This window comes from Lagenorhynchus albirostris, chromosome 10, assembly GCF_949774975.1.
Source record: "Lagenorhynchus albirostris chromosome 10, mLagAlb1.1, whole genome shotgun sequence".
Classification (NCBI taxonomy): domain Eukaryota; kingdom Metazoa; phylum Chordata; class Mammalia; order Artiodactyla; family Delphinidae; genus Lagenorhynchus; species Lagenorhynchus albirostris.
This window is the reverse complement of record NC_083104.1, coordinates 94,819,805-94,841,336: the sequence shown is the minus strand read 5'-3', so window position 1 is coordinate 94,841,336 and position 21,532 is coordinate 94,819,805. Positions and strand designations below refer to the sequence as shown.

The 21,532-nt window shown below is 43.0% G+C and overlaps 1 protein-coding gene across 8 annotated transcripts in view; it reads left to right on the top strand.

The window, feature by feature from the left end:
- PHACTR1 (phosphatase and actin regulator 1) overlaps positions 1-21,532 on the top strand; it is a 302,874-nt gene that overhangs the window by 66,339 nt on the left and 215,003 nt on the right. The window contains exon 1 of one of the 8 annotated variants that reach the window (XM_060163679.1): positions 12,775-12,887. The exons of the other annotated variants lie outside the window; for them this stretch is intronic. Coding sequence (XP_060019662.1) covers positions 12,872-12,887 — 16 coding nt within the window. The 5' untranslated portion in view covers positions 12,775-12,871. Of the gene's footprint in view, positions 1-12,774; positions 12,888-21,532 lie in introns of those variants that run through there. 8 annotated transcript variants of the gene reach the window in all.

Genomic DNA, 21,532 nt, shown 5'->3' with positions numbered 1-21,532 from the left:
GTAGCTTGGAATACTGGTGAGTGTAGTAGTCGTTGGGCTGTGTGCCTAGGTTAATTTTTCAAGTTTTTCTAGAAGGCAGAAGAGGGAATACATAGAAAAAGGAGCATCTATGTTCAAGAAATAAAAGTAAAGGCAAGAGACATAACCAAAGACAAGAGTTACTCTTTGGAAGAGGAAACTTATGAGTATCTTGGAAGACCCCCATATATAAACCAGATAAAAGGGGGATTGCTGGTTTAGGCCGGGGGAAGGCCTGCCCTCACAGAGTGCCGTAGAGTCCTAGAGCTTTCCAGAACCACAGTTTTAAAGTTGTTCTTTGCTCTACTCCATTTAGATGAGATACAGTGTAGAATGATTAATTACATTTCTACAAGGTAAACATCAGCTCATAACTGGGGACATTATATCCCCAATTTTTATCCTGTGAAGATGATGAACATCTAATAGAGCAGTTTGTGACATAAATCAGGTATAACCAAATAAGGTGTAGGTTTTTCATGTGTATGTAGATGGTACACCCTAGAATAGAGCTAATTTGGGGGAAAGTGTATATATTGGCTGCAGATTTGCATGACATCATATATAAACGGGTAGTAACATAACATCTTTAGCTTCAAATTATTTCACGAGGAATGTTTAATCTCGTGCCAACATTAATAATCATCTCTTTAAAAAAGGCAGCTGCTCAATATACAATTGGATCAGGTGCACAGTCCTTTTTGCTTCCTCCTTAACATTGTTGATGGAACGTTGTTGAATTCACCACTGGATTTATAAGCAAGTGTTGAGGACCAAACAGGAATGACACTTAGCATTTAAACCATAAGTAGATGGGTCAGTGTGTGTTACTAGCTCAAAGTACATAATTCGCCATGAATGAAATAACACAAATTTACTTTGAAAATATCATAGCCTAAATTATAGTAAGATTTAACTGGGAGGATTTCCACCATGCTTTTAGAAAGCCAACATAGCTTATTTTTTGTTTGTTTTTGTTTTTGTTTTTTTTTGGCGGTACGCGGGCCTCTCACTGTTGTGGCCTCTCCCATTGTGGAGCGCAGGCTCAGCGGCCATGGCGCACGGGCTTAGTTGCTCCGCAGCGTGTGGGATCTTCCCGGACCGGGGCACGAACCCGCGTCCCCTGCATCGGCAGGCGGACTCTGAACCACTGCGCCACCAGGGAAGCCCCAACATGGCTTATTTTTATTGCACAATCCTAAGAGTGCAATTCCTGGCAATGTTTACCAGAGAGAAGGAATTAGCAGCCTCCAGGGGAGGGTTAGGAAAACAAAGCATCCTCTGGGAATCCGGCCCCTAAGTCCTGGTGCCAGTAACCTTGGTACAAACTGGCCTCAGACAAATTTCAGTCTTGGCCTTTGTTTTCCTTCTTGCGAAAAGGGGTGAAGGAGAGGAGGATCGTGCTTGTTTTTCCAGAGGGTGTTGAGAATATTCAGGAGGCTTCTGGAAAGTTTTCAAAAATAGAAAACACAGGGGGTTTTGTGCTTTTAAATCCGTGGTGCTAGTTTCCACATTCTAAAGGGATGAAGGAACTGGGTTTCCCTTTTCTCCTTGTATTCTCCTCTCTGTTCGTGGTGATGGTTGGTGGAAGGGTAGAGGACCGAAAAGGCTTCCCGGCTTGCGGGACTGGGAAAACAATAGTCCCTTTCTCTCAAGGTCAAAGAGCAGAGGGACCCCCTGAGCTAGATGAACAGATGACTCTGCCATCTGCTTCTGCCTGCGTGTGGCCTCCCCCCATGCCCAGCCAAGCCCTTTTCAGACTTGCAGGTCACAGAGCTGTGAGCTCTGAAGAGCAGTCTCCTGAAGCCTATTCCAGAAACCCAAGTACCTTTGCCCATGGCCGGTCCCCCTGCCCAAAAGACAGCGACTGCCCAGTCAAGCCAGAGCGGGTGGGCTGAGGCCCCTAAGGAAACAGATTCTCTTCAGAATTCAGTCCTCTGCCGTCTGACTAAATCCATAGATATCACAGCATTTTTTTAAGTGTACAAATACGTCCGTGACTTAGGCGTAAAAGATGTTAGAGTGGATTATGGACTAGTTAGGAAGCGGGTGGGAAAATCGGGGTACTTTGGACCTTCACCTTTGCTTTTAATTTACTCCTTTTGCTTCCTTATGGACATGCAGGGTCCTATTTTGATGGGTTCCCCCGACACACAGAAGTTTAAATTAGCCGTATTGCTTGTGGGAGAATAATAATTTTCTGCCTGGCATCTACCTATATTGAGGTCTGTACTCTTAGAACCAGTCCAAGGTAGCAAGGCAAAAAAGACAAGTTCTCCCATGCCATTTGGAAATATGGCCTCTGCCCGAATTCCAGGGTCTGTGCCATTCCAACAGAGACCTGCGGAAGCACTGATCTTCCTGCCAAAGACGTCTTACGGTAAAGGAGGCTGTGTCACGCTTCTCTGCTACTGAGCTTCCCAAAGCGGCTCTGATTACAGAGTGAGAAATTTTAAAACTCAAGTTCTGAAGTTCAGCATTGGGAATTGTTGTCAACTTTAATGAGATGTTTTCCAAAATGTGTTCCGTAGAACACGTGCTCCATGGGATGGTAATAGATGGTATGTGGACAATGTCAAGATCAAACTAACTTGGAAAACTGAGCTAAAAAACAAAGTTAAGTAGATTGTTTTAATTTCTGAGCCCTCGGTGCGCCCATGTGCCTAGTGAAACGTCAGGAACAGAGTGTTTATACCTCTTTACCCAAGTGTATTTTATCATACACAGTGGTTTTTTTTCGAGGAGTGGGGAGCATCACAGGTGATGAACGCCCTAGAAAAAAATTAATGTATGGCTTCAGAATCCTCCCATAGAAAATACTCCATTGATTGACTCCTTCCCACTTGGGAAAGATACAGAATCACACAGAGCGATGAGGTTTGTTCATGAATTCTTCTTTCTGACCAGGAGCTCTTGGCATGAAACTTCATAGTCATTGGGAAGAAATACTTTCACTTTTGCTGAACATGTTTAGTGATTTTTGGTTAAAAGAGTTATGAATGCAAATTATTATACCTTTGTTTCAGTCAATCCAGGAATTAGGTACTTCCTCTATTTCCCTAGTTAGGCGATGTGATAGAACCGTATGGCAGGTCTGGGGTTTCTAGAGACCTGTGATCTCAGTGTGGAATACTTTAGGTCAGTGTTTCTTAGTCTCATGACTGTTGACATTTTGGACTAGATAATTCTTTGGGGTGGGAAGCGGTATTCTGTGGATTGTAGAACGTTTAGCAGCATCCCTGGCCTCTATCCACTAAGTTCCAGTAGCACCTACTATCGTAAAATGTACCCGGGGTTTGTTCTGATCAGGTATGGTAAGGGGACAGACAGGGAGATAACTGCCTTTGAAAGAAACGTTTATTACAACTCCTAAGGGGAAGGGGCACCCCATCCATGCAGCACCCCCTGGGGAAGTACCAGGGTTGGTCAGGAGGCAGAAGGACTCAGGAGAGAACATAGCCCAGAGTTTTATTGTGTTTTTTGCAGAGAAGGAATGGGTGAATCAAGGTAGGCAGGTTTGAGCAAGTTTCGGATTGGTTAGTTTGAATAATTTTGACTGGCTCGGGGTTGTAAAGGTGGTCTCTAGTTGTTCAGTACCTGGTCCTGGGGTGATTGAGGGCAGAGGAAATACTCACTTGCTGTGTGAGAGTTAGATCCAAGAGATGGTTGGGGGGATAAGCTTTGGATCGCTTGGTTTGCATAGGAAGGTGCCCTGGCAGGCAAGTTGTTTACTATCTCTAGGAATTAGCTAGTTCTGGGAGGGGCAGCCTCTCCGGGCTCCAGGATGTCAGCGCCTCATCAAGTAGAGAAAATATTTTAAAACCTGCTTCATACACCCACCTCCCACTTGTGACAACCAAAAATGTCTCCAGACAGTGCCAAATGTCCCCTGGGGGCAAAGTTGCTCCTGGGTTAAGAATCACTGATTCTTAATCACTGAATCACTGAATCATCAAGATTCACTGATGGCCAGAGTGGGCAGTGCCAACCATGAGTGGGTTCACCAAAGCGAGAGATCAGTGTGGACTAAATCCCAGGAGGGGGGTTTGTGTGAAGGGGCTCATGTGGATTGGCAGAAGTCAGGAAGGAAGAGATCCTGAGTGGAAGGGTTCACGAGAACAGGAGCCAGGAGGGGGAGGAAGCGTAAGTGTATCATTGTTAGATAATAACAACAATAATGTCTTAGTCACTTGCCCAATGCCAAGCCCTGTGTCAGTGATGGCAAATATGGGCTTAATCTTCCCAAGAGCCCCATGAGATAGGTACTGTTTATTTCAGCTTGGCAGAAAAGAAAACTGAGCCTCCGAGGGATTAAGCAACACGCTGGTCTCACCGGTAATAAGTGCTGGGGTTAGGATTTGAAATCAGGTCTCTTTTTAATACAAGGTAAAGTTAAAAGATATTAAATTATAGGCAGAAGTGCCTGGACTTAAAGGGATGTGTTACACGAAGTGATGGTAGGTTCTTCAGCAGAGGAGGGATAACGTGCAAAGCGTATTTTGGTTCAGCTCGTGGCATCAGCTCTGCAGCAGGCAGAAGGAAGTGGTCGCGGGTGGGCTGAGGCGGGGTGGTGCCGGGAAGGATCAAGCCGTAGAGCTGCGATCGGCGCTTAGTCAAGGGTAGTGGCAATAGGATTGGAGCAGAAAGGGGTGTCAGAGATGTTTCTTGACAATAGGAACTAAAGGCTGAAGAGATGAAGAAGGGAAGAAGAACGGTGGTCCTCTCCCATCCCCTTCTCCCCAGGGGGAAGGGTACAGGTGTAATAGAAAAGCAGGCTGGGATCTCAGGAACAGGGTAGAATATGGGCTCACTTGAAGATTTTGGTTTTAGTTCATTTCTATGCGTCGTTTTTACTTTTCATAGTAGTGTACACTTGTTCTACTTTCTGAGTTGGGCACTGCTCGTTGTACTTTCCGTATGTGAACGCACTTACTCCTCACGATGACCTCTGCATGCAGTCTCCATTTGGCACGTGAGGAAGCCAAGGCTCAGAAGGGTTTAACAGCTCGCCCCAAATCTGGCTCCAGAGTCTTGCCCTTTACGTTCTCAGCTTTGCAGCTTCTGGAGCACGTTATTAATGCCCAGCTGCTAGGCATTTTGGCAATGTTATCTCCTATCATCACTGGGTCCACTTACGTACTTCTTGGTTTTCCCAACTACAGAATGAAGGGGCTGAGCTTGTAAATCCCTTTTAGCTCTATCGTTCCACGTCTGAATAATAGTTCTACTTATTAAACAAGTCAGACCGAATTCTGTTATTTATTATAATGGAGACCTTTTTCTTAAAAAGAAATGTCTTCCTTTTCAAAAGTCTTCCTTTTGAGGCCTTGGTTGGCCCAGGAAGAGATACCCCTTCCCTGGAATCCCAGGCCTCTGAGCATAGTTCATGGAAAGGCATTCTGCTTTCTGTGCACCTGTTTCTCGTACTCACCTGTGAGCTCCTTGAAGGCAAGATGGTGTTTTATTCATTTTTGTATTCCTGGCTCATAACGTGTTCCCAGTAGAAGATCAGTAATTTTGTGTTTTGTTTTTGCTTTTTAACGATTTCAGACCAAGGAAATCAGATTTCATACATTGCACTTGGTGTATAACGTTACCATGATTCAAGTAAACTCTTTCCTGAAGAAAAGAATAGTATTAGCCCTCAGGATGGCTACAAAAATAGATGACACAGGAGGTCACATTGAGAGGAAAGGAAGCTTCTTACCTAGGAAGTGGAAAGCAAAGGGCTTCAATGTCTAATAGTATGAGCACAAGCGTCGAGTTGATGTTACTTACTATTGAAGAGGTTAGACAGTGTCAGGAAATGTCTTCTGTAAAGGGCCAGGCAGTAAACGTTTTAGGCTTTCACCATAAGATATCCGTGGCAGCTCTGCTGTTGTAGCCCAAAAGCAGCCACAGGCAATAAAGAAATGAAAGAGTGTGACTGTGTTCCAAGAACATTTTATTTACAGAGACAGGCAGCAAGCTGAATGTAAACCGAGGGTTATAATTTGCCAACCCCTGGTGTAGACTCTCAAGTGAGAGAGAGGGTGCAGATCCCAGCTGTGCCACTTGCTAACTGAGTGGTTTTAATTCAGAGTACGCCTCAGTTTCTGCATCTGTAAAATGGTGACTCTTTTTTCAAAAAAATAAAATTTATTTATTTATTTTGGCTGCGTTGGGTCTTCGTTGCTGCGCGCAGGCTTTTTCTAGTTGCGGCGAGTGGAGGCTACTCTTGTTTGCGGTGCGCAGGCTTCTCATTGTGGTGGCTTCTCTTATTGCAGAGCATGGGCTCTAGGCGTGCGGACTCAGTAGTTGTGGCTCATGGGCTCTAGAGCGCAGGCTCAGTCGTTGTGGCGCACGAGCTTAGTTGCTCTGCAGCATGCGGGATCTTCCTGGACGAGGGCTCGAACCCGTGTCGCCTGCATTGGCAGGCGGATTCTTAACCACTGCGCCACCAGGGAAGCCCCTGTAAAATGGTGAGTTAACAGCATCCACACTTGGGGCTGGGATCAAATGAGATAATATAAATAAAGCACTTGGCACTGACCCTGGAATACAGTAAGCGCTCAGTAGGTTGTGGCTGTTACTGTAATTATCCTAAGTGTTCTTTATATCCTCCCGGCTTTTTTCCTTCTTGCTTTGCATTGTAGTAAATGAATTCACATTGAACTCGTGCTTGTGAGTGCTATGGTCAGATGTTTTCTTTGCAGCCCTCTTTTTCTATCTGCAGATTTTTGAGTTTAAAGAATAATAAGAAAAATGGTATCTGTAGTTCCTGCCTGTGAGGATTGTTGTAAATATAAAATTCACGTGTAGTAATGCACGCAGTGCCTGGGACATGGCACTCGATATGCCGTAGCTAATAGGAAGAGGAAGAAAAGAAGTTGACAATGTAAGTTTTTTAAAATGAAGACTGTAAAGAAATTCACTAATTAGAAATCTGGAATTTCAATTAAATAGGAATTCTGATGGGGAAGATTTTAGCATTCGTTGTGCATAAATGACTTAGTTTTACATTTGGAATCAATTAATAGCTTGGCTCTGTTAATCAGTGATTTCCTAAAGTGGAATCCAGTGCTCATAAACTAGGAACTTTACAACGAGTTGAGATATTTGCTTTTCAAAATGATTTGTTTATATTATAGCAAAAACAGGACAAATCACACAAACAAAACAGCTGTCTGTTGGTCGTGAAGCACAGTCTGTGTTACATGTTGGGAGCACCCACTGTGAACAGTCACGTATGTGCTGAGCCAATGATCCAGCAGTAATATATGCAAGAGGTGAAAGCAGAGCTTGTTGATCGGGTCCTGGCTTCTTCTGAGTCATGTGTTGTAAGTTATAGGGAACAGGATTTCTCACCCTTGGCACTATTGATATTTTGGGCCACATAATTCTTTATTATGGGAGGTTGTCCTGTGCATTGTAGGATGTTTAGCAACATCCTGGCCGCTACTCTTAACTGGAAACTACATTTATAAGGAGAAAAATCTGTGGAGAACAGCAGCTGATTAACCAAATGAGCTAAAATTTCTGCGCAGTCGTATAAATACAGCATTGGTGCATATTCTTGTCATCAAAAGGACCTGTGGCTTCGTTACTCAATGTCCCCCTCCATCCACCAGATCCCCCCAAATTAGGACTAACTCAAAATCATCTTCAGACTCTTAAACATTAGATTTTTAATGTCAGCAAAATATTTACCGTTGCTTTTTGGCAGGAAACTGATAATAGAGGATATTTTTTCCTTTTTTTGGTGGCCCCAAATAAATTGCAGACATGTAACTGAACTCATTTTTCACTTTCAGGATACACTTGACCTATTATAGTTACTGTTAACATGATAGCACTGTATCATGATGTCAGGCTAGCATAATATTACTGCCAGAGTTTTATGGACAAGTTGTCTTGTATGGGTATATTCTGTTAAAGTGTACCATTATATCATTGATTCTTTCTATAAACAGCCATACATAGCATGTATTGACAATTAGACAAAAAAAAATTTTAGGACCAACACATAATGTTTATTTCCAGCTGTTTATCCTCATTGGTCAAGCTCAGAACCAGACAGGAAAACCCTGTATATGGTATTGATTCAATCTGTCAGAATTTTTGAAGCTTAATTCATGCAAATCTGACTACTGTCATTCTGCTTCAACTTTTGCAGTTTGAACTGTTCTAGAAAAGAACTTTCTTGGTGCTGTAAAGATAGAGCTCACTTGCCTACTCCTGTTCCCTTAGCTCGCTAAGTGCTAGTTTATGGGGGTATTTTTGTGTTTTTTTTGCGGTACGTGGGCCTCTCACTGTTGCGGCCTCTCCCGCTGCGGAGCACAGGCTCCGGACGCGCAGGCTCAGAGGCCATGGCTCACGGGCCCAGCCGCTCCGCGGCATGTGGGATCTTCCCGGGCCGGGGCATGAACCCGTGTCCCCTGCATCAGCAGGCGGACTCTCAACTACTGCGCCACCAGGGAAGCCCTAGTTTATGATTTTTAATAAAATTGTCTATACTAAATATGATAGAGCAAAACTGTCTCAAGAAATATTTCTGCTAAAATTTCTGTACAACCTACCTTCAAGAAAATCTGAAAATTGTTTTCTCCATGTCTTATCTAAGCTATTGGATGATTGTGTGTGTGTCTCACAATATTGTGAGTACTTATGCAGAGCTGAGGCTTATCTTTTTCTAATTCAGAAAGCTGCACAGAGTACAGATGCTCAATAAATGTTGAACTGAATTCATAAAAGGTGGTTTGATAGGGAAACCCATTTTTGTTCAAGTACTTAATATAGAAATTTTTTCCCTCCAAACCACTTCCCCTCATATTTTATCTTAGAAGTTCAGTTATTGCTCTCTTGGTGAGCTGAGAAAGAGCTAAAAATAAACAGCTGTTTTTTTTCCCCCAGTGGGTGTGTAGCTGAGTTCTCCAGATAATATTTTTTAAAAATCCTGTTATTGGTTTTGGGGTCGTGGTTATGAGTATCTGAGTGTTACAGAGAGGACTTCTTTGTGAGACTTAAATTTCCTGTGTCTTCTCCATTTGCAAATAAGGATTCTTTTAACCGGGTTTGTTCTCCTGAGTTGAGTCTTCTCGAATACATTCAATTATGTTACTGCATCTAATTTTTTTTTTTTTTTTTTTTTTTTTTTGCGGTATGTGGGCCTCTCACTGTTGTGGCCTCTGCCGTTGCGGAGCACAGGCTCCGGACGCGCAGGCTCAGCGGCCATGGCTCACGGGCCCAGCCGCTCCGCGACATGTGGGATCTTCCCGGACGGGGGCTGCATCGGCAGGCGGACTCTCAACCACTGCGCCACCAGGGAAGCCCCTGCATCTAATGTTTAAGTAAACGTAAAAGGAAACAGTTATATTTGCATTTGAGCCAGTATGCATGGCAAAAATTTACTTTTCTGGGGAGCAGAGAGCCAGGAAATAGATGAAGAAATTACCTTCAATGTTCCTTGAAGGATGGTTCAACAAATATCAAATACTGTTAGAAAACCTCTGAAAATATTGACTTTATGGTGTCGTATTTCCTTCTCCTTAGTGGATCTACCCCAGATCTCGGGCAATTCCTATGTACATACACGCCCCGAAGCTTTCATAGGATGCGTGGAGTGTCTGCTTTGTGCACTGCATGGTAATGGTGTGAATATATTTGAATTACTCTTTGCTTTTGTAGTCAACTTAGCTCTAAGATTAAAATCCAAATTATTTTCCCCAAGACAAAAATTAATTTTAACTATGTCTTATTAACCTAGTGGGTTAATAAGCTAGTGGGGTTTTAGCTAGTGGATTTTTTTGTTGTTTATTAATCTATAAAGACTATACTTCCTTTTTTTCAGTAGAGTGCCATTTTCATGTAAATTAAACCCTATAGAATAAATATGAATTTGGCATCCAACTAAATTTGAACTTATAAAGAGCCCCTTCCCTCCCCCATCCACTTTTTAGAAAGGAGTTGATTATCTCCTTTCAAAATATTAATATTCCAGAAAAGTTAAATGTGGCAGATTTTTTTTTTCTTTTAACCCAGGAAACCATTTTAGTGCACTGTTCCAGTTTTTGGTTAAACTACAACTCTTTTTTAAAATGCAATAAATTTGCTAGGTAAGAATTATAATTAGTGGAATGTCAAGGTAATATTTTTACATTTAAAATATAATTTTATGATGAATTTGTAATAATAATAGTAATATTTGTTGGGGTCTTAACTATGGCCAGGAACTGTATTCCACATGTAAGTACATTATCTTATGTAATACAAAAACCTGTAAAGAAGATGATATTATTCCCAATTTAAAGTGGAGAAACTTGCTTTAGTTCATGAGGCACATTCACTCCAAAGTCAGGCTTTTAAATGCTGCATCACACATACCCCAGTGATAGCCTCTGGCAGGAGAGGTGACATTCAGTTATCAGTAATTCCTTTATGCCCCATACACTCAACCACACCTCCACTAAGTACCACTTGTAGATTTCTGTTACACTTAACCACAAATGCAATATTCACGTTACAATAATGGCAATAAACTTTTCATAATTGAATAATCACAATGGCTGATACGCTAGATATAAATGCTTCAAATATATTCATTCTTCATAACAGTTTAAGAGACAGGTTCTCTTACTTCCTCTCTTGTACAAAGGAAGATATTGGGGCTTTGTATGTGGTTTGTAGATGGCAGAGATGGGATTACATCTAATCTACCCCCCATCAGAAAATAGAATTATAGAGAAATTTGAGATCATCTCTGACTTTATGACCCAAATAGAACCACTGTTTAGCCAAGTTTCTTCTTCCAGATTCTATGCTTATGTATAGATAGATAGGTAAGTAAACCTCTTTTAGAAAAATCAAATTATACCATATATAATACTTGACAACTTACTTTCCACTGAATAAGAAACCATGGCAGCTTTCATGTCAATAATTAGAGGTGTCCATCATCATTTTTAATGGCCACATAGTTTATGTTCAATGCTTGTCCCTTAATTTAGTTAATCCCTAGTGATTGGACCATTTGGGTCACTGTCTTTTTATGCTAATAAAATGCACAGGGAGTTTAGTTTGTGATGTTACCCTTCAATAATATATCAAACTTGACCCAGGTCAACAGATCTCTTGTGGCATGTGGGACAAACTTTTGTGAAAAGCCAGTGACTGAGGTGAAGCAAAATGCCCAGTTCAGTTAGATTTGGGATAACACTTACAACTAAGACAACTCTTCTAAGAAACAGGAATATGTGAGAGAAATCTCCCTGTGTCATTTCTTCCCTGTGGCTTTTAGAGGTAGACACTGTCTCCTCTGCCGCAGCCCCACATCCTGCCATGGCTCTGCCTGCAAGTAAATAAAGAATGAATCTCAACTACAATTGTTTGTCCTCACCATGCGCATTCCAGGGGATAGGCTCTGGTTTGCATATATATAGTATTTCCTATCGTGTCTTTTTCTGAGAAACATTCATGCATTTATTCACTCAAAAAATATTCACTGATCATTTCCTAGGTGTCATAAATGGCCCTTGCTCTCCAGCGTAATCAGTCTAGTAGGGGAAGGTCAATTAGGATGCTTTTGGCTACAGTAAGGGAAGAAAGACCCTGGACATCTTGGCCTTAAACAATTAGATCATCTGTTGTCTAACATAATAAATTCCTAAGTGGGACAGGCTCGAGCGTGATCCCATTGCCCTGTGATTCTCTCCTCTGCCCTCTTTGGCTTCAGGACTCCATCCCCAGGCTGGTTGCAAGATGCTTATAACCGTTCAGACCTTACATCCTGATGCCACAGCAATCAGAGTAGAAATAAGACTGTCTCTTGGTGCCTTTCTCTAAGAGGAAAGAAGCTATTCTTAGAAGCCCGACCTCCTATATAGGCACCCGTTACAGATCTCAATGGCCAGGTATGCGCGGGCTATCCACCCTTCCATCAATCACTGATCAGAGATCCACCCACTAGTGCTGGGGGCGGGGCCTCCAGGAAGCTTGTGGTCCTGTGGAGAAGGGATAGACAGGTGAGCGTGATGATGTGGGTTCTGTTAGAAGGGAAGATGGGCAGAAAGGAGTGCAACATTCTCTGTTAAGGAGGAAAGTGGTGTTCAAAAGTGAAACAAATAATCATCCAGGCAGAGGGAATGGCAGGTGTAAAGGCCTTGATGCAGAAATGATGTGTTTCTTGTTGTGTCTGAGGAAAACAAAGATGAGCTGGGTCGGAGTCAGTGAGTGGGGCAGCTCGTGTCCCTCGGTCATTAGGAAAAAAAGTAAGAATTTAAATAAACTCTAAATTCTTTGTGAATTCAGAACTTCTTATGGGGAAAAATGAACCAATGACTTTCCTTGCTGAGACCTCTTTAGAAATTGAACATCTTTCATGGAGAAGAATAATCAAAGGTCCTCAAAGGAATTATTGACAGGACAAAAAGAATAGGCCATTTACCTCTGAAAAAAGACTAATGGAATTTAATTTCTGTGTTCTGAAACAAGTGAAATTAAGAATTCCTTATGAAAGAGGCAAAAAAATATATATAAGCAGTTTCTTACTTTTTGAGTAAGGGTCAAGGCGAAGCCCAAGTTAGAGCTACTTATGGTAATTACTCACACATGGAAAAGGGAAAGAAAACAGGGATGTTCATCAAGCACCTTCATTCCTGCTAAAATATTTTTTTTCCAGAAGTACTATTTAGATTTCACACAGTCACTACACAGATGACAAATGGCACTGAAGAACTGGTCTATGAGCTAATGGGAGGTAAATAAGAAAACGGTGTAATGTCGTCAGTGGAAGAAAATGAGAAGTCTGAGCTTAAGAGGAAGCAGACTCAAGAAATGATTCTTCAGTGGAACGTAAGGCTTCATAAGGTTCTCTGTCATGCTACATTCAATAGGTAACTGAGTGACCTCTTATTATGAGATCTCGGAATGAGCTCAAGGGAGGAAAAATGCTGAGAAGTGTATGAACCTTGATGGTATTACTGGAGGGAAAGACTGTTGGAAAAGGGTCGAATCCAGTAACCTACACACCCTGGTCTTAAGCATTCTCAAGCCATCCAAGAGATACGAGGTGTGCCTGACAATTGACCCATCTCTAGACTCAGAGCCCTGGACCACTTTAATTCCTGTGTGAGTTGGCATATTCCGGGCAAGTCAGTTGACCCCTCTGTGTCTAACTTCCTGCATCTGTAAAAAGGGACAAAAAAGACACTGCCTTGGCATTTTCCAAATTTTGTTCTGTGGAACACTAGTCTATGATGAGACCTCAATCGTGTCCCACAAGGAAACACCAAACAACCATATCTGCGATTAACTTAAGTTTGGGAAACAAAGGGTTAAACAAAAGGTTTATCCCGGACCTTCTCCAAGTCTTAAAAAGGCTAAATTGTGATGTGATTCTTTGCGATGAGAAAATAGTGTGTCAATCATAATTGTAAGGAAACAAAGTTAGGAAATTTGATACCCTACCTACATAACGGGGAGGTTATGAAAATCTAATGAGCTAACAGATGTAAAAACACTTGGAAATAAAGCACTCCACGAGCATTAGACATCTTTAAGGAATTCTCAGTGATCTGAGGATTTGGGGGCCGGCTGATGGCACTCAAGTATGACCTAATTTTCTACACTAGGGATCGTTCTCCTTAGCCAGCCACTCAAAGGCTATGGATTCAACTGGGAGTAGGATTCTAGGCTTCTGTAGGAATGCTCTATCTAGTATGTTTCTCCAAGTGCGCTTCTTGGAATGCTGGCATCAGAATTACCTGGGCTACGTATTATACATTCACATTCTCGTTCAGCAGGTTTAAGATGGAGCCCAGCGATCAAAAATTTCATAGGTACTTAGTTCGGTTGGTTGTCACATCAGTCTGGAGGGTCTCAGCATAGTTCAGAGATTCCAAAATTTTAAAAATTCATGTAATTCCTTAAGGGACATCCTAGGGTGAAGAGGTAAGGGACTGTAGCCCTAGAGGAACCCTCATTGGCCAGGTGGTCTGCCTGGTACCAGAGGAGACTTCATTTTTAGATAACTTTTATTGAGCTCCTCTTCTATGCCCCCAAAGAGTGTTTTTAAGTACATACCTGTTAATCCTTACAAGTCAGTATTGTCTTTATTTTACGGGAGAGCAGACTGGTGGTCACACAGTTAATTTGTTAGAACTCTTTTGGTTGCAAGTGAAAGCGAACCCAACCCATGCTCGCTTAAGTAAAAAAGAGAATTTATTGGTTCATGTAAGGCAGATGTCCAGGGTTAGAATGGTTCCAGGCATGGCTGGATCCAGGGGCCCAAATGATATAATGAGGTCTCATTCTCACCTGAGCCATCCCTCCCTCAGCCTTTTTTTTTTTTTCTCTGTTGGCTCAATTCTGAGGCAGCCTCTCTCCTCAAGATGGCAGAAAGATTGCCAGCAGCTCCATGCTATAGGGCAAGTTTTGGCAAACTGTAGTCCCAAAGGCTGGCTGCTTGGGTAAATAAAAATTTTTTGGAACACAGCCATGTTCATTTGTATGTGATTGTCTGAAGCCGCGCTCATGTAGCAACAGCAGAATCGAGGATTTGTAGCAGCGGTGTATGGCCCATAAAGCCCAAAGTATTTGATTTGCCTTTATGGAAAAAGTTTTGCTGACCCCTGCAGGAGAAACCAGGTTTCATTGCGGTTTTGATTTGAATCTGAGAGGCACTGTTTATTTACTTCGAGACCCAGGGTCTGAGGTTTTAAGATGAACAAAGAATTTACATTATTTAAAGATTATTACTTTGTATTAACAAAAGACTTGAGAGTTCGTTTACAATTTAAATACACAAGTTCCATTCCCAGCACAAGTATGTAGATTAAAGGAACGATAGAATGTTTTATAAGTTTTTTTAGTCATTACATGCTTTGGTGGTTGAAGGTTAGATTCCTGGGACGTGAAACAGAAATTTTGTTTTGAATATCTCAGGAAGAACTTCGCAGATAACATATACTATCTCAATAAATACACCACAGACCTGTGTAAATGTAAATAAGACATTTCCCCACCTGTCTAGTCTGTTAGCAATGTGCTTTGTCCCTTGACTGTGTTCGTGGAATATGAATATCCTCTCAGCACAGTTCTTAGAAAATAGAAAGTATTTGATGTAATAGAATTGTTTCCTTTCAAAGCATATGAATTACCATTGTGCCCTAGAAATTATTTTAACATTAACCAGGTCTGAGGGAAGGTTTTAAAGTTTATGGGCCCTGCTTCGAACAGACTTAGAGCCTAATATACAGTCCCAGTTGAAAGAGCACGTCTTATCAGTAGCCCCAACAAAATCTGTAATGGAGTCTCATTGCCTGGAGGGACTCAATTGCTCATCCCTGAATGGATTACTAGGGGTGGGAGGGTGGGTGGAGAATGAAATGTTCTGATTCGCTGACACTGGGTCCCGTGCCCACCTCTGGTGTCAGGAGTGAGATCATCCTTTACTGAGCTGCCAGGACTGGAAATGGAGGAGAGGTCCAGGACTGGAAATGGAGGAGAGATCCTCTGGAGGAAAATCAGGAAGCCCAGGCCTCCTGCCTGGAAGGCAGAAAGAACCCTTATCCACCAACAGCTATTAGGCAGTAGATTGTAGATCTGAGCCCACATCCTCCTGGTTTCAAAACTAAGATTCTTGCCACCACCATACACAATGTATAGCCTTTTCCAGGCCAAACTGGTACCTGCTGAGTTGCTAATTGTAGCCTGTGGCATAAGTGCTTAATAGAGAACTTCCTACACATGGTTCCGAATGTGCTAGTGACCTCGGGTGGGTATCGTCCAGGGCATATATGCTTGTATTTTATGCATATGCATTTTATATATGCGTATATTTTATGACATTTTAGGATAAGACTGGTGACACCACTTTTCTGTTGCTAGAGTGGGATCAATTTATATTGGCATCTGTTTTGTAGCCTTTGCAAAATGGAGCTCATTTTCTCCCTGTCCCTGAAGCCCTCCTATTACTTTAGTCACTAACACAGGGATTTGAAAAGCAAGCCTTTCATAGTGTAAGAAGGGATTTTTGAAAATAGACAAGTCTTCATTTAAAGCCTGGGTTTCTCTTTCCTGAGAATCACATCTTCTGTTCATTAAGTTTCTCCTCAGTTTCCCCACCTGTAAAATGGGGATAATAATAGCACTACCTCATCAGCTTAATGTGGGGATGACGTAAGGTAATACGTATCGAGGGTGGAGGTCAAGTGCCTGGCAGACTTAAGTGACTAAAAATGGCCGCTATTATTGATACGGTTACCATCATCATGATTACTGTCATCATTGACGTGAATGCCCACGGAAGCACCATCCTGTTCAGAACCTCTCTTCCTGTTACAAGGAACTGATACCCTGTTCACAGGCTGCAGAGTTCTGTAGACCATGTTAGTCATAGCTGCTTATACAGTGGCCTACACTTTCAGAACCAGTGGAGCTACCCTCTTCAAAAATCAGTACATCTTTAGGGCACAGGATTTAGGGACAGTCTCATATTCCTCTTGGATTTCAACTACTGCTTCAAGAGCAGATTAACAGAAACATGACTTGGGCCGTCTTTGGTCCCATGGGATTCATGAATTCCCCTCTCTCTTCCCTCCATTCCATGCTGTCATAGCGTCCTTTTGCCAAGGTGCCAATAAAGGATGGCTGTCCCTGGTGTGGAAGGCAGTGGCAAGCCTGGGAAAGCCCTTTGGGGCTCGCTTCCAGCAGTGGTTGGACTACCCCCTACCAGGCAGAAATCTCTGGAGCCAGAAAGAAAGGAGCAAGTTGGCCGGTGCCTGAGCAGATATGCTGAGAAGTATGGGCCCAGGCACATGCAGCCTCACTTTCTTTTTCTACCTGCTCCCAGCCCTCAGGACTGTGTTGTCCTGTGCCATTAAGACACACCCCTTAATGGTTCTTCCTCCGTGAAGAATACCCTTCCTGTAACAGGACTGATTAGCAACTGTCTCAATATAAACATGTTCCTGTCCCTCCAGAGGTGCAGTGGCTAAGACTCAAGTGTCCTAATGGTGTGTGATGGTTGCATCTGGAGTGTGAGTACTGTTTTGAGGGGCATGTGATTGGTTTTTCCTTTGGGGAGACCCAAGTAGAGAAGGCAGCCACCTGTGTGTCCAGGTAGCCGAGGGCCTCCAGAGCTTCTTCCCCTCCTCGTTGGGGCCAGCACTATTCAAGTTAGCCAGCCTTTAGATTAAGATGGACAGAAGCCTTTGGTTAATGCAGCTGTGTTCTCATTAACATTGTGCTACTCCAGTATCAGTGTCTGTACCTTAATTCTAATATGCAGATGGGATCCACCACCTGGTGGTGAGGGATATAGGGCGGAGGAGGGTGGCACACAGAGGGTGGAGAATGTGTAAGGACAGTGAAGGTCACGGGAAGGCCAGAGCGAGAAGAGAAGGTGTGAACACTATACATCCTCGCCCTCAGCAGTGTTAACGCTGGTGTGTTTTCAGGCACTGCACTGAGCCCTTCAGTAGCTCCATGGGCAACGTGGCAGTGTTGCTTTACCTCTCAGCCCTTTTAGGCTTACATGTGTTCTCTAAACCGGGCAACCTTCTTTGGACAAAGGAGCCTCCATTTGCCCCCCTGGCCACCGCCTCTAATGCCCAGTCTCCTCCCCTCTGCACACCCATCTCCATCCCATCCTTACCTCCTGGGACTAGGCAGTCTCAGGATTTTTAGAATAAAAATGCATCACTGGGCTTCCCTGGTGGCACAGTGGTTGAGTCCGCCTGCCGATGCAGGGGACGTGGGTTCGTGCCCCGGTCTGGGAAGATCCCACATGCCGCGGAGCAGCTGGGCCCGTGAACCATGGCTGCTGAGCCTGTGCGTCCGGAGCCTGTGCTCCGCAACGGGAGAGGCCACAACAGTGAGAGGCCCGCGTACCGCAAAAAAAAAAAAAAAAAAAAAGCATCACTCTTCTGTTTTTTAAAGACACCTCGTAGTTAGCACAGATGAGTCCTAGGTTAGACAGAAACTCTTCAAAGAGGTCTGACCTCTGTAGGAGAGCGTGCCATGACTTCTTTTGGAGTGAAAAAGGGAAACCACTGCCCTCTTATGCCTGTTCATTCATAGCAATTCTCCATTTCCCTGTGATAAGGTGTCTCTGTAGAACTGAAAGTGCATTTTAAAAGGGGAAAGCCATAGTCCTTGAGAACTTTCTAAATGGCTAGGGACCTGTGTGACATCGTTTTGCAGCTGTAAGCAAAGGTAATGCTGCTTGAGGCAGAAAGGTGACAGTTTCAGGCTCCGGGCAGCTCAGTGTAGTTAACTGACAGCTATCCTCACCTCCACCCCCATCTTGGGCTCCCATTACTAGGCTGGTGAGATATCATGAAAACATAACCCCTTCCCATGAGATTGGAAGGAAAAGTGAATGTTATCAGATCCTGCTACATAAGCACTCTGTTTGGGGCATTGCTTTGGGTTGAGAAGCACATGTCCAACCTGGGAGCATCTCACGTCCCCCCAAAATCCTAAGAGCACTTGGCATATGGGGAGATCTAGAGCAGGGGCCCCAGATGTCCTGGCCCTTCTGCCTCTTCTGTTGACTAGACATCAGATAGCCCAGACACTGCGACTTCCTTTTTTCCAAACTTCTCTGGGGGGCACTGGATGACTAACACATTCTAGGCCAGCAGGACACCAAAGTTGGCGCTTTCTTTGGATAAGCCTTTTGAAAACTAAGCCACCGTGAGAAATACCATGGTAAGGTAAAGCCGGCTAAAGTGCCCCTTGCCCACTCCTCCCCACCGCATCCGCTAAGAGCCCGCCAGGAGCAACCCCGGTCCGCCACACAGAACACCCACAGACACAGCTACTTGGCTTCTCGGTAATTACAACAGTGCATCCATCAGGAATGTTGTCTCCTGCTTTTCTAAAGAGAAAGAAAAATCACCTCCCAGCCACTACCCTCCCTGTGATAAAGCCACCCCCAGTCATGTCATGAAAGGGAGCCCAGACCGTCTGGTCTGTTAGGAGGGTGTTTGTTTGGATGGAAGCACTATAAAGGCCCCAGAGGTCATCTGGTCCAGGCTTCGCCTGCCCCCTTCAGCTCTCTGAATGAGCTCAGCGGCTAGCTTCCTACCTTTGGGGGTCAGCGTTCTCAGTCCTGGCAGTGGACACTCGAGCTGACTCGTGTCTAAGTGAGCATTTTCTCCAGACCGCCGTCTTCTCTCTCGGCAGCAGGAGGAAGCCACCTTTGAGAGCAGTGGGCTTGGGCCAAGCAGCTTTTTCTTGATCTGTTTCGACAGAAAGCTGATTTCATAAACACACCTTGGCTCTGCTCACCTTCACGCTGTTCTCTCTCATGTCCCTGCGGTGGGTCAGATAGAGACCACTTTATTCTCAGCCCTGTTCTGTTTTCTTACTTTTCTTCCTCTTCAAACTGTATTTGCAGTTGGTCTCTTTCCTCACTCTCAAGCCTTCCAAATTCGTTATGTGGTGGCAAAAAAGTTTGAGGTCTAGGCCCTCTCATCAGATGGACTGGGGGAAGAAGTCACGTGGATGATTAAACATCAACCAGTTAAAGTAATCCAGTCTGTTCAAAAATCTGGACTTAAGTGCTAAACATCTTGAATTTACTAATATACTTCTTAAGGCTTTATTTAATGATAGAGTTACAGTTAGGCCTTTATAATGTTTGTGAGCTCTTTGCCACTCTAAATTTCTTAAAAGGTACTCCTAGTTTCTTATAATTGTTTTTTTGTTTGTTTTTTAAAAATTTTTGTTGGCGTATAATTGCTTTACAACGGTGTGTTAGTTTCTGCTTTATAACAAATTGAATCAGCTATATATATACATATATCCCCATATCTCCTCCCTCTTGCATCTCCCTCACACCCTTCCTATCCCACCCCTCTAGGTCACACAGCACCGAGCTGATCTCCCTGTGCTATATGGCTGCTTCCCACTAGCTATCTATTTTACATTTGGTAGTGTATATATGTCAGTGCCACTCTCTCACTTTGTCCCAGCTTCCCCTTCCCCCATCCCGTGTCCTCAGGTCCATTCTCTACATCTGCATCTTTATTCCTTTCCAGCCCCTAGGTTCTTCAGAACCATTTTCTTTTTTCTTTTTTTTTAGATTCCATATATATGTGTTAGCATACGGTATTTGTTTTTCTCTTTCTGACTTACTGCACTCTGTATGACAGACTCTAGGTCCATCCACCTCACTACAAATAACTCAATTTCATTTCTTTTTATGGCTGAGTAATATTCCATTGTATATATGAGCCACATCTTCTTTATCCATTCATTTGTTGATGGACACTTAAGTTGCTTCCATGTCCTGGCTATTGTAAATAGAGCTGCAATGAACGTTATGGTACATGACTCTTTTTGAATTATGGTTTTCTCAGGGTATATGCCTAGGAGTGGGAGTGCTGGGTCGTATGGTAGTTCTACTTTTGTTTTTTTAAGGAACCTCCATACTGTTCTCCATAGTGGCTGTATCAGTTTACATTCCCACCAACAGTGCAAGAGGGTTCCCTTTTCTCCACACCCACTCCAGCGTTTATTGTTTGTAGATTTTTTGTTGATGACCATTCTGACTAGTGTGAGGTGATACCTCATTGTGGTTTTGGTTTGCATTTCTCTGATGATTAGTGATGTTGAACATCCTTTCATGTGTTTGTGGGCAATCTGTATATCTTCTTTGGAGAAATATCCATTTAGGTCTTCTGCCCAATTTTGGATTGGGTTGTTTGTTCTTTTAATATTGAGCTGCATGAGCTGCTTGTAAATTTTGGAGATTAATGCTTCGTCAGTTGCTTCATTTGCAAATATTTTCTCCCATTCTGAGGGTTGTCTTTTTGTCTTGTTTATGGTTTCTTTTGCTGTGCAAAAGCTGTTGTTTCATTAGTTCCCATTTGTTTCTTTTTGGTTTTATTTCCATTTCTCTAGGAGGTGGGTCAAAAAGGATCTTGCTGTGATTTATGTCATAGAGTGTTCTGCCTATGTTTTCCTCTAAGAGTTTTATAGTGTTTGGCCTTACGTTTAGGTGTTTAATCCATTTTGAGTTTATTTTTGTGTATGGTGTTAGGGAGTGTTCTAATTTCATTCTTTTACATGTAGTTATCAAGTTTTCCCAGCACCACTTACTGAAGAGGCTGTCCTTTCTCCACGGTACATTTCTGCCTCCTTTATCAAAGATAAGGTGACCATATGTACGTGGGTTTATCTCTGGGCTTTCTATCCTGTTCCATTTATCTATGTTTCTGTTTTTGTGCCAGTACCATACTGTCTTGATTACTGTAGCTTTGTAGTTTAGTCTGAAATCCGGGAGCCTGATTCCTCCAGCTCCATTTTTCTTTCCCAAGATGGCTTTGGCTATTCAGCGTCTTTTGTGTTTCCATACCTATTGTGCAATGTTTTGTTCTAGTTCTGTGAAAAATGCCATTGGTAGTTTGATAGGGATTGCACTGAATCTGTAGATTGCTTTGGGTAGTATAGTCATTTTCACAATGTTGATTCTTCCGATCCAAGAACATGGTATATCTCTCCATCTGTTTGTATCATCCTTAATTTC